The sequence below is a fragment of the Salvia miltiorrhiza genome, chromosome 2 (assembly GCF_028751815.1).
Source record: "Salvia miltiorrhiza cultivar Shanhuang (shh) chromosome 2, IMPLAD_Smil_shh, whole genome shotgun sequence".
NCBI lineage: Eukaryota > Viridiplantae > Streptophyta > Magnoliopsida > Lamiales > Lamiaceae > Salvia > Salvia miltiorrhiza.
In genome coordinates, this window is record NC_080388.1 from 56,483,596 (window position 1) to 56,497,442 (window position 13,847).

Sequence of the window (13,847 nt, forward strand, 5' to 3'; positions counted from 1 at the left end):
TCTTTCCCAATTATATAGGCCGATTAAAATTTACTCAATAATTAAGAAAAATAATACAAAATAAAAATATTCGAGTAAATTTTCTAATATGCTTATATTTATTATTTAATGATAAATTAAAGATGGAGTCAATCAAAAAGTTAAATAAGAATATATTATCTATTATTATAACAAGGTTATATATTTAAGATATCCGAAAAATATTAACAAGCCCATATAATTAGAACGGAAGAAGTCTGGTACTTTTTTTAAATAGAAATGGTGGTAACCTTAATTTGACATTTTAATCCAAAATTTTATATCATCCTATGTTTCACATTTCTTGTCCTGTTCTACCAGACAAGAGCTTTGAAAATTTTCCAAGAAAACATTTTATCAAATTACTCAATGTTGACATTCTCAGGAGCGAAAAGCACGATGAAATTCGCAAAAAACATTACACCAAGATTGAATTGATTCCGTACCAATAGTATATTAGCTTACGTGCTCAAATTCAACCTAAGATGAAAAACATAATGCATCCCATCGTCAAGACAAAGTTCACCACGAATACAAATATAAAAAGCAAGGCACCAAGTGATAAACTTAAATAGTCGCACTAAAGATTTGCTTGCCAAGAAAATACGAGTATGCAATCCAGCCAGTAATTTCTGCTCAAGGTCGGAGTTTAAGCAACACGACACGACACAACACTCACTTCCTACAGCAAGAAATGCAAGCAGAGTAGATTTTAGCAGTATCAGATATCCATTGGGGCCGCACCTTGGTCAGGGGCTGCTCCCTCAGCAGCAGCTGGAGCAGCAGGTTCAGCATCTGGTGCAGCAGCCTCATCAGCAGGGGGTTCTTCACCAACTACCTCGAATTCATTGATCAGTCTTTGCACAGTTTCTTGATCCAATACATGAAACGCCTCCCCGGCACCCAGTATGGCAATCGTGCAGATTGAGCTAGTCAGTTTTTCTCCTTGCAAGGTCTCCCTTAATGCAAAAAGCGCATCCTTGATCAGATTTTCTCGTGATGAGTCCATAAAGCTCTCAAACTTCCGTTCTAGGTATGTCTTTGCAGCCTGTGACCGAGATCCAATTGCAAATGCTTGATACTCAAAGTAATTTCCACTAGGACAGTTGTAATATAGGTGAGCTCCAGATTCATCAAGACCCCCAACCAGCAGGCCAACGCCGTATGGTCGCTTCCACGAGCGCTGGGTGCAGACCTGCATTTTTTCAGATAAAATAAATGAAGCTTTGGCAATCAGCAACTACTCACATTTGCACACTTTATTAAATAAATTACCGAGCAACAAGAAGTTCCAGTTGACGACATTTGATGACAACGATAAAAGATAACATTCAATAAAGTACGAGTAAAGAAAAAATATTCAAGGCTTGGGTTTTCTACCAAAAAACAACATAGCATAATGTACAAATTCTTCTGAGGCATTCATTCATTAAGATAGATAAGTCTTTTATGACAGCTCCAACAGTTACATGAAACACACAATACATAGCAGCAACTCATCAAGTACTAGTGTGCGTGTGTTGGCCTAGCGGTCGATGGTTAATGCCCAATGCCTGAAGTCCTGGGTTCGGGTCCACCGTGCCGCAGTCATTAAATTTCTTTATTTACTTGTGTAATTTATCAACCAAAAAAAAAACTCATCAAGTACTACAGAAGCTACTTTATAGCCGACATTCGTATCAGCAGTTGATATGCAACCTTGATAACCAAATATGAGAAACGTATGATAAGTTCTACTTACATGGCAGCACAAGGCCTATAGGCTATACAGAAGGTGAATCTATAGCTGCTACAATCAAATTATTTGTCAGGTCTAATCTAAGGATACTACATATGAAAAAAATTCAGAGGGTGAAGATCATAGTTCCACCTGAAGATGTATTTGAAATGAAAATCTCATCCACAAAAAAGAAAATCTTGAGCATCCATCTTCTCACAAAGTTATAATATGACAGGTACATATGGTATTCTATAACCTAGGTAAGCCCAAAAAATTAAAGAAGAACATATTAAACTGCAACAGAAACCCAAATAAATGTTTTAGTTTGAGGTCATATCCTACGTACATGATAAACATACTACTTAAAGTCCCTAAGAAATCAAAACCTTCTATCATCAATTTTTTCCAAAGCCAAACGCCTTGAGATAATCTATCTGATAAATGATTATTGACAGATTGATTCAATGACAATGGCCCCTCTTCAGAGAAAGAAAACCACATATATGTATTCCCGCATCCCATCATGTTGTGTCCAAAACTACACGACTCAATTTTAGTTTTGTCTGCATGAATTTCTTAACATATTTTCTTCTGAATGTCTACTTTCACAAGTAGATATGTCATCAATGTGCATCCAATCATCTACATGACCTCAAACATCAGCATCTGAACTACAGTTTTCAATAGCAACACACTGCAGCTAAAATTCAATAGCAGTCTTTTCCTCTCAGCAAAAACCTATCAGAAGTAACTAAATTCATCTTCAAGTGTCCCAAGGATACCCAACATTCGAATTTCGACCAACTTTTAAGTCTAACTAGGAGATTTGTTGCTTTGGTTTTGCCATCAGATCTTATATCTTGAACACAGACTACCGGGACAGTAGATAATTCAATGGAACAAACATGCAAAAGAGATAAGTTGATCAAACAACCAAAGAAATTATATGTTGAACTTATGATCAAATGGACCAAGCCTGTTTTTGACTAATTTTGCTGCATGGAAATTATATGTTGTAAGAGTTATACCAAGAAACATGATAGGGACCCTATGGCAAGGGCACTTAGTGAATAAAAACATCTGTATAATAGCATGACAATTGCCAAGCACAAAGGGACAACTCTTCTAGGCCTTCCCAGTTTCACAGAGAAAACTCTATCACTAACTTGTGTGACTCTATAATTACACTGAAGCCAAGTAATGACTAATGAGTAATGCTCCAATTGAAAAGCAAGCAAGAGTTGACAAGAAATGTAGTAGAGGATATATGAGGATTGTTTCTTGCGAAAGGACAACTCTAATGCTACACCAAAAAAAGCAAATTTGGTGCAGTTTTCACCCCCATTTCACTCCAACCCTTCACCAAATCTTGCACTAAACTCAGTGTGGGTGTGAATTGAATGTTTTGGAGAGTATTCTTGATTTGCAATTGATAAGTAGATGTGTATAGAACATTTTGGAGAATATTCTTTTTGGTACGGTATTTGGTGTGAACGGGGACTTGAGAAAAGTTTGGGTGCGACATTGCACCACTTTGGAGCAAAATCCACACCAAATTATGCTGCATTGGATATCCTCTAAGAAGCTTTGTCAAAGAGCAAAATACTACCAAAGAAGTATAAGAGTTTACCCTTCAATTGAGCATAGCTACAGATTCTCAAGTCATGTAGCACAACACTTGAGCAGTGTTTCCTTTCTTCACAAAATTTTTGGAGAAACAATTATTACTGAGAACCACATCCAATTTCTAATTAAAATTTTCATTTACATTTCTCTCTCCAAACTGATATGTATGTATTTCGTTTCTCAATTTCTCCATCATGCTTCAATCACACAGTCCTGCACTCCGTCAGGAAAACTATTGAAAGATATAATTTTAATCTCCAAAAGAATACAACAGAGCTCTTTAAGCCCCAATTGCAGTGCCTATGTTGATACATAGTTTATTGGTGGGCGTTCACACAAACTGACATGTATATGTAAATCTTCTTTATCCATTTTTCTGCCACAGTTAGCTCTAATAACACTGTACTCAGGGAAAACTATTGAAAGATTTCATTCTCCACCCTCTAAAACGCTGCACCACACCTCCTTATGCCCATTGTCCAATTCCTCGCTTGATATACAGTTGGATAATCATATATGTGTGTTTGTGTGTCCCATCCTTCTCTAACCAAACAATCTAACTCTTAAGATACAAAATTCTACATTTTCACTAAAAACAACAATCATCAAATACCAAATGAAAAGTAAGCAATCGTGATTTCTCTTTAGGATTTGCCCTCGGATCCTTTCGAGAATTCCCCACGCTACTAACCCTCAAACTTAAGACCTAACTCTCAATCACACAATGATCGGGACAGCAAATCGCAAAAGTAATACGAGACATCGGAAAGATGAAACAGCTTAGGGTTTAACCAAAATGTTAAAATTAAACCTGAGCCTTGTCGGCGAGCTGAACAACGAGGCGGCCAACGGGGAGCGGGGACTCGTAGGTGTAGGAGTAATTAATACACTCGTTACGCATGTAACGCGAGAGCACCCTTCCGTCGGCGGTGAGTCCGGCGATGGCGACGCCGATGTGGTCGTCGACCTTGAAGATCTTCTTTTGGTGCGACGAGAGCTCGGAGCTAGCCTTGTTGACGCTCGCGAGCACCACGTGAGTCTTCGATCTCAGCCCTATCGCCGCCGAGCCCTGCTTTACCGCCTCCATCGCGTACTCGACCTGGAACAGCCGCCCCGCCGGTGACCACGTCGTCACGTCGGTATCGTACTGGTTCCTAAACATCTTGAATGCACGGAGAAGTTTGTCTTTACAAATTTGCAGAATGCAGATTCAAATGATTTGTCTGCTCTTTTCCTTTCTCGCTCTAAAATAGAAGCAGCAGAGAGAGAGAGCTTTTCTTTCTCTTCAAGGCAAAAGAAGAAAATTTGGCAGATTTGGGGCTTGATTGAACCAATTAAACTTGGGCCTTTGAGAAAAATAAATTGGGCCCTTTATTAATTTTTACATTTAGGCTTTTTTAATAATTGTATTCATAACTCTCGTTTTACTCGCAATAACTCTTTATTTAAAAATAATATTATAAATATTAATAATTTTGTTATTTTATCCTTATAGCCACGAATTTATAATTCATTCAAAATATTTGAAAAAAGATGATGAAGTATTACCTATTATCCGAAACTATAAAGTCCTTAAGTAGATATTCAAATAGTTAGATATATATGGAATTCACTTTTATTTCAAGGGGATATCCAAGCAACTCACGTTTATTTCAAGGAATATCCAAACATTGGGAATTCACTCGAATATCCAAGCAACTCTTATCTTTGAATAGTGAAATCTAAAAAAAGACGTCCATCAAAGAATATTTCCCACATCCGGCAACCATTAATGTGTAGTTGATTGATACTCGTTTCATAATTGTGTGAAGTTACATACTAAAGTTCTCTTAATTAAAAGCACATAATATGTAAAGACGCTAAACCGAAATCAAAGTTACATCTCTATGTAAATGAATGTTGGATAGAAATTGAGTTAACACATCCATATATTCGATTCCATAAATCATAGCCATGGTGAGATCGCGTGAAGTTGTCGATCGATGATTGGGCGTATGTATACGCATTTATTTGGGGGACTTTGGTATGATTTATGTGCTTAATTTGTGTTAAATATTATCTTTTGGATATGAATTCTGGCCTTATATGTATTTTGATTATATTTGATAGATTTTGAAGAAAATACTTGATTTTGAGAAGAATTTTGAAGCATGAAGTAGTGAAGATTGGAAGTTGTCACGCCTGTGCTGGACGGTATGCCCATTCTGCCTGGGCGTGGTTTGATTGCATGGAGTGAAGACTGAATTGACGAGATGATATTATGGGCTGGAGCAATTGACTTTTCTTAGTGGACCTTTTATTTTATTTTGCAATTAGAGCCCATGCGCCACTTTAATAGTTTTAATTAGATTAGGTTTATTTATTCTTTACATATATATTAGTTTTTTGACGCGAAATAGAGATGACATTCCAGACGCCATTTTTGAGGGCAGAACCTGGCGCAACTTTTTGAGTTCAATTCAAGTTTTATTTTCTTTATTTTTCTTCGTCATTTATTTATTTATTTATTTGTTTTGTTTAATTATTATGAGTTTTAGCTAATTTCATTTATTCCAGCAACGATTAGGAAAGCACTAGCAAGATTATTTTGTGAGATCTAATTTGTTCTTATACTTTATTTTATGCTTGTATCTGTGATTCTCCGTGTTTATCGTCATTAATTGTTTTAATCCATTAGGTAGTGCGCAATATTTAGTGGGTTAGAATTAATTATACAGCCAATTAAATCGGTCATACGTAATCGTGGTTTAGGTTTGATTAGTGGTAAATTGGCACATCAGGGTCAAGGGAAAAGCAATCTTAATTCAATAATCTTGCGTCAGAGTTTATTGGTTTTGAATCGGGTTTCTCTAGAAATTAATGCTGTCGACTCATTAAATCTATAGAGCGTCTCTTACGATTGTCAGTCGATTAGGGTAGTAATTAGTGAAGCGTCTTCCTAATTACCGAATAATTAAGGAGAAATAAGATCACGTCAGAAGCGTCTTCAGTGGTTATAACTGGTTTGCTTGCATGAATTAAAGTTATATTTGCATCAATGATCATAATAATTAAACTAGGGTGGACTTAATTGATTGTTGGAATTTATTAATTGATTGTTGGAATTTATTTATTAATTGTTGGATTTTCTATTTATTTATTTAGTATTAGAATTATTGCAATTCTTTTGGGTTTTATTTATTTATTTTTAGATTTAGTATTTTCTCATATTTTTCCCATAAATTTCGTTTGTTGAGTTACTTTGCAGGTTGAATTTTAGGAAAATTCTCGCCGATCCCTTGGGAGACGATTTTGCTTGCTGCTGTTTGCGCAGTGTGGGCATACCGGCTGACTGCCGGATATTTTTGGTGTAAAACGACGGCACCAATCGACATCAGAGCAAGCATCGTTGGTGAAGGCCGGCAAAATATCAAAAGCAGAAGACTAAGGCCTAATTCCAATTATCAAAAGCAGCATAGCTCCAAATCATGTCGCATCTCTGCCTCGATGCAAGTAGGGGTGTAATCGAGTCGAGCTGAATAGTGTCTTGTTTAAGCTTGACTTGTTTAGCTAATCGAGCTGTTTGATTAATTATCGATCGAGCTTTAATCGAGTCGAATACAGTGCCGAGCCTAATCGAGCTTTTTAAATTTAAATATTTATTTAAAATTTTAGTTATTTTCCTAATACATAAGTTAATTTTCAAATATATAAGTTATTTTATTCACAAAAATATAATATATTTACTATTTTCTTGTAAATAAATGATATTAATTAGATATTTAATCCAAATATTACTACATATAGTATAAAATATAGTAAGACATTTAATGAATAATATTATGTTTTTAAGATAAATCAGTTCACGAGCTAACGAGCCGAGCATCGTCATGCTCAAGCTTGGCTTATTTAGCTAAACGAGCTGTTCATTAAATTATCGAACGAGCTTTTATCGAGTCAAACGTCGAATAGCTCACGAGTAGCTTGGCTCGTTTACAGCCCTAGATGCAACCTCTCTCCGGTGGTGGGGCTATAAGCTATAATTTCAATTATTAATTTGAAAAAAAGAAGCTTGTTATGAAGAAATTCGGCACTTGTAAGTCCAAATTAAATCACACTGTGGTCGACCAAGATGTTTGATGGTTTGATATTGGGGTTCTCATGAAGATTTGTGCTTTAGGTATTACTAATACTAGTATTACACCGTGTGAAGTTTTAGAATTTTAAATTGAATATATATATTCATTATAATTATCAAATAAATATTTATGTAATGAATAAAATGAGCGTTATGATCGAAATCATTCATACTCTTTTTTAGGAAATTTTTATACCAAGGCTTTTGAGTTTTCACTAGCGTTAAACCTGTCGAAATTCGACGGGAATCATTTTATGTCATCATTTAAAAAAACGGTTGACTAACGGAAGAATTAACGCCGTTTGGTCAGAGGGGCCTAATTGCACGATTTTTTTGAGTTCGGGGGTTTAGTTTCACATACAGTGAATAAGAGGGGTTATACGTTATAAGGGCTACCACTTAAAGGGCCTATCTGCACCTTTTCCCTTAATCTTAATCACTTTCGCCAATTAAATGTAGGTTGTGATAATAGAAATACATTTTTATATAAATATTCATTTGATGAAGTTTATAAAAAGTTGATATGGGATTGAAGATTTTAAAGGAAAAAAATATGTAAATTTAAAGTATCCTAGTCGTCATGGGAAAGAAAGGCAGAAATAAGAAAGAAATAGATTATTCCCTGAGAGCTTGTCCAATACTACCAGTACCAGAAATGCATCTCCTTCGCCCGCGCGAGAGACTTCTATGCCAGCCGGGAATAACGGCTCTGTTATGAAAGAAAGCGGCAGACAGACTTACCTCTGCTAACTACTACGTTTTATATAGACTGGAAGCTAGAGAGATACTAAGGTATAGTGCCGCTACCAGAGAAGGCTCTTTCATGCTAGGCGTCCAGACCTACTGTTCAACCTAAAGTGTACATCTAGATTGCTCGCAAGAGAACGAGGTCAATCGTAGAGTGATAAGTTTGCCAAGTCATATCCACGAAGAAGACTTAATAGGGCTAGTGATTTATGTGTCACACACAGAAAGCAAATAAATCCTAAACATTCTATCTATAAGTTCAAGGTTTGTTTAGAGAATCAAAAGTAAATTCAAGCAAAGATAAAAATGATTTTAAAACAATTAGCAAGCGGAAAAACGAGTCTAGGGTCCAGGGATATTCGCCTCGATAGTTAAACACGTTAGCAAAAGATAAGCACAATCTATCAATTCTAACAATGCATTCACGTAGGAGCTCAAGCAATAACTTTCGTATTCATGCTATGAGACTGCAAAATAATTAATTAGAATTAGCAAATCAATTAGATTACACGTTTTCGATCAAATCTAACGTCGATTAAACTATGGTCCAACAATAAATTCATCTCTTGATCTCATTCATTGTTTACAAAGATTAATCAATGGCCAATTGATAATCATAACAAGAACAATTTAATCAACTAGCACAAATCAATCACAAATAATTAAAACTCATCAATTTGAATATCCCAAACCCTAGAAAAGGAAATTACTTCATTATTGATGTAGAAATCAAAGTAGGAGAAAAACTAAACCATGGAATTAAAGAAAAGAAGAAAGATAAAGAAATAATTGTGAAATTGAAAGTGCAAATTTGTTCCAATGCGTAAAGAAAGTGAAATTAAATGATAATCTAATGTTTTCCTATTGTTCTTGCTTCGAAAGAGAGAAAAGATGGAAGTTCAAAGTGAAAGAGTTATGTTTGAATATCTAAAAACTGCCTTTCATATGAAAAATCCCGTCAGAAAACTGTCAGGGTCAGCCCGGTTGATTAGTGCGTCGCGGCTCACTTCATATTCTGCCTATTTTTCTTCAAGCAGTCAACCCGGTTGATAGTGCGCCGCGGCTCACTGCCTTCTCTTCCCAATCTTCTTCTAATCACCCCCGATTCATTGTGAGCCATGGTTAGCAAGGCTTAAACACTCTCTTTTGCATCGTTGTGAGCTTACTTCACAATCTTCAAATGCTTTAACATCGACATTCTTCATTTAACACCTAAAGCATCACAATTAACCATTAAGCTCAAATTAACACAAAATCACCACTACTCGACACAACTTTTGCAATCAAATATGACTAAACTAATAATAAACAACGACACATACATGACTAAACACCTACTACGCCCGAGCCGCATCCCTAATATGATATACGATTGATGTGTCGCATCTATTGTTAATCGTATATCGATAATATTTACTCTCTCTGTCTCTCAAACATTTTTCTTTTTCTTTTTTTTCTATTTTGGTTCGTCCCCAAAACATCTTACTAACCTATTTTTGGAAACAATTTCATTAATTATTATTCTTACAATTTCACTTTTTGTGGGACTCGTTCTCCACTTTCACTAACTATCACTCTTATAATTTCATTTTTTGTGGGACCCATTCTCAACTTATCATATACATAACTAACTTTTATTAAAACCCGTATGTTTGGGGGACGGAGGGAGTATTAAGTTTGTTCAAATTCTTTAAATTTGACGGATAAGAAATAATTTAACTAAACATATGTCATCTGAGTATCATCTCATATGGACCTAATAAGACCAGATAATCATATGAAGCTCTAGAGACCACATATGACATTTCAACGTCAAAATTTTGAAAACCATATTCTTTGGAGTTTGAAATACCACATCTAAATTTTGAGCATCATCTTGTGAGTATCATTTTATCTAGAATTTGTGAAACTATAATTAAGTAATGAGAATAATATCGTCTCAAACATTAAACAACATCGTCAAATTTGAAATCATATTCAATCATATATATATATAGGGGAGTGCTACAGTGAAAACACTTCTTAAAATATAAATATAAATATAAACGTTTTTTAATGTACAAATTTTATCCAACAGGGTTACGAATTCATCCAACATGGTTACGAATTGTGAAAAATAAATTTTTACTACCTTTGGGATTCGAACCTAGGACCACGAATTCATCCAACAAGGTTACGAATCAACCGTAGATCTTGATGATCTAAGGGCTGAAAATTGTTTATATTTTACTATATTTTAAGAAGTGTTTTTATTTTAGCCCTCCCCTATATATATATATATATATATATATATATAGTTAATTATTTAAGTAAATACATCTATATATAAACGTATTATATATATATATATATACATATTAATTTGTGAGTATGATGTGATAAACTTAAACTAATATTATATAATAAAATAAAATACAAATATAAATCTTTTTTAGATATGGAAATTGATTAAAAATCTGGAAAAAAAATAAGAATGAATGAAAATTGAAGAAAATTAAAATAGAGTGATTATACGGCCCCACGTAGGATATGATTTATTTTGCTATTATATATATAGAGAGAGAGAGATTGGGCATAGACATGTATTTTATTTATTTATAACATTTAGTTGAAGAATATATTTTCTAAAAAATGAATTGACATTTGAATTGATTGATTTTCGTGGATTAATTTATTAGTATACTTTATTTAAGTTTTAGTCACACTTGGAACAATCTCAATTAAGTGGGTATAATGATTCCTACTCTGGATGCCATCATTTTATTAAGTTAAATTTTTCGGGTGAAAAAAATGTGGATTGTGAGGCATGATGAGTTCTTGTTGGTCATTGAGTTTATATATATAAGAAAAGTTGGTATGAGGTTGGGAGGGATTTCAGGCGTTTGAAAACAGACGAATGGACCCTCGAAGTGCTAATTTGTTTTAATTTGGCCGGGTTCCGACAATCAAATGGATATGTATGATTTATAATTAAATGGATATGTTGGATTTATCTAATAGTTTTATATAATTATTTAATAGTACAGACTTTATCTAAGAGTTTTATACGATTATTTAATAGTATGGAATTTATTTATAAGTTTATATGATTATTTAATACTCCCTCCGTCCACGAAAGAACTTCCTATCTTTCCTTTTTGGGATGTCCACAAAAGAACTTCCTACCTATTTTTGGACTATACTCCACCACTTAAAATCTTCTTACTTTTCACTTTTCACAACTCTCAATATTAATTATAACACCTTTTCACCACTCCCAATACACTAAACTATCTTTTATCCACTCTTAATACACTCAATAATATTTTTTCTTAAAACACGTGTTACTCCCTCCTAGGAAGTTCTTTCATGGACGGAGGGAGTAGTTTTTAAATATAAAAATTGATTAGAAATGTATAAATAAATAAGAATGAACGAGAATCGAAGAAAATTAGAATAAAGTGATTATACGATAACACGTAGGATATGATTTATTTTGCTATAATGTAAAAATTGATTATATAACTACCAATCTCTCAAAAAAATTCTAGGGTTTGTCTATCTAGGTAGAGTCTAGCAACATGTTAGATTTCAGTTCTAGATCATCTTTTAAGAAGTTGGTTGTGAATAGGGATGGCAGTGGATCTTGGACCCGGTCCAGATTCGTGGATCCAGATCCGTTTTTACGGATTTGGATCTCAATTTTTTGGACCCGACGGATCTGGATCTGGATTTGGATCTCAGTTTTGAAAACGGATCTGGATCTGAAAATTTTAGATCCGGATCCGGCCCAGATCCGACCCGTGGATCCGTTTTATTTTATATATATTTTTTATATTTTATATTTAGTTTAATAATAATATTAACTAAATTAAAAATAATAAATAAATTATATTCAAAAGAATAAAAACTAAAAGTAATTAGATAAAAGTATTTTGTGTTATATTTTTCATGATGGAAATTAGATGTTGTTGATTTTGTGATTTTTTTTAATTTAATTTAAAAATAGTAGATCCATGGATCTGGACCCGTGGACCCGCGGATCTGACGGATCTGGATCTAGATCCAAAATTTTCAGATCCACGGATCTGGATCTGGATCTGGTATATGAAAACGGATCTGGATCTGGTATTGGCCATACCCGGTCCAGATCCGGCCCGTTGCCATCCCTAGTTGTGAACCTTAAAATATTAAGGTATCATTTGAAGTTTTAAAGGCTTTTTTTAAGTTATAAATCTATGAAGAAGCTTATGCCTCATTTCTACACTTTTATTTATTCAACATTGTTTTTTTGTTTTTAAGAAAATGATGTATTTTTTTTTAAACTATAACAACCGCACGCAGGCGACACTATTCACACAAATGTGGAAACACTATCCATACAAAAGTGAGAAAACTATAACAATTGAGAACACTACCCAAAAAACTACCCGCACGCATGTGTGAATTGAACTCAAGACCTCTCACAAATAAAAGTCTTTGGATGCCTCAGTCTTGCCACTTAAACTAGGTCTCATCAGCTTAAGAAAATGGTGTATATTAGAACAATTTTCTTTTTATTTACAATGATAAATGGTGAATACTACCCAATTGAACGATGATTGAAAATTTTAAAAATTAAAATACTACCCCCACATCCCAGTTATATAGGTTAATTGAGTTTTGCACAAGAATTAAGAAAAGTCATTGAAAAAGAAATGTATACAAGTAATTAAATTTCTAATATAATCATATTTCTTATTTGACAATTTATTAATGCTAGAAATAATCAAAAAATTAAATAGGGGTGATGATGAAAATGAAATTAAGGGTCTCCTTTTTATAAGGAAAACTTAAGTAAGATATGTGAAACCTATCTATGGCCCAAGTATGCAAGTTTATATACAATTATAAATAATATGTTATATTTGTATTATTTTAATATTTTTACAAGTTTAAAACCACGCTTATCGGATATGAAGCAACCGTAAATCCCAACTCAACATAGTTGAGTAATACAATTCTTTTAATAACGTCGACCAATATATTCTCGTTCTTGTAAAATCATATGATTTCATAAATTAGATTCTTATATTTTGTATAATGGAGGAATCAGGAAGTGAATATACCAAGAGTAAAAGAATTTGTTGAGAAAGATCTTTGTGAAGAAGTGAGATCTTGGTTCAAATTGATGAGCATCTTCTGTTAAAGATATGAAAAGAGAAAAAAGAGGATATAGTAAAAGATAGTTATATTTCAGGGGACTTTTTCTTGAAACTAGGCTGCTAGCCTGCTATAATGATTGATGTTTGAAGTTCTTTGTCTCGTTCTCTATGAAAATTTTGGCTAATTTTTTGAATGAATTCACTCATGCTGCGTTTACTTTGATGGATAAATTTATTCATAGAAAATGATGAATAATACCAATTTATGCTTTTAAATGTTTCCTTCCTTTTCTAATATTTGATACAAAAAGAGATGCTCACCATTTTTTCTTCCTTATTTCCACTTCAAGAATGGATAATATTATCACACCAAAATGGAGGGATAATATTATCCATCCTTAAAGTAAAAATAAGGAAGGAAGTTTGCAAACCAAAGATCGAAGATGGGTTGGAAATTCAAGACATTTCAGAGTGAAACAAAGCTTTAATTCGGAAC

At 33.8% G+C, this 13,847-nt stretch overlaps 1 protein-coding gene across 1 annotated transcript; it reads right to left on the bottom strand.

Moving 5' to 3' along the window:
- Positions 1–447: 447 nt before the first annotated feature.
- On the bottom strand, positions 448–4,711 carry LOC131010500 (proteasome subunit alpha type-1-B-like). The gene is made up of 2 exons (XM_057938035.1): positions 4,176–4,711; positions 448–1,213 (listed from the first exon to the last, which is right to left on the bottom strand). The coding sequence occupies exons 1-2, from the start codon at positions 4,524–4,526 to the stop codon at positions 740–742; spliced, it is 825 nt and encodes a 274-aa protein (XP_057794018.1). The 5' UTR covers positions 4,527–4,711; the 3' UTR covers positions 448–739.
- Between the last annotated feature and the right edge of the window lie 9,136 nt (positions 4,712–13,847).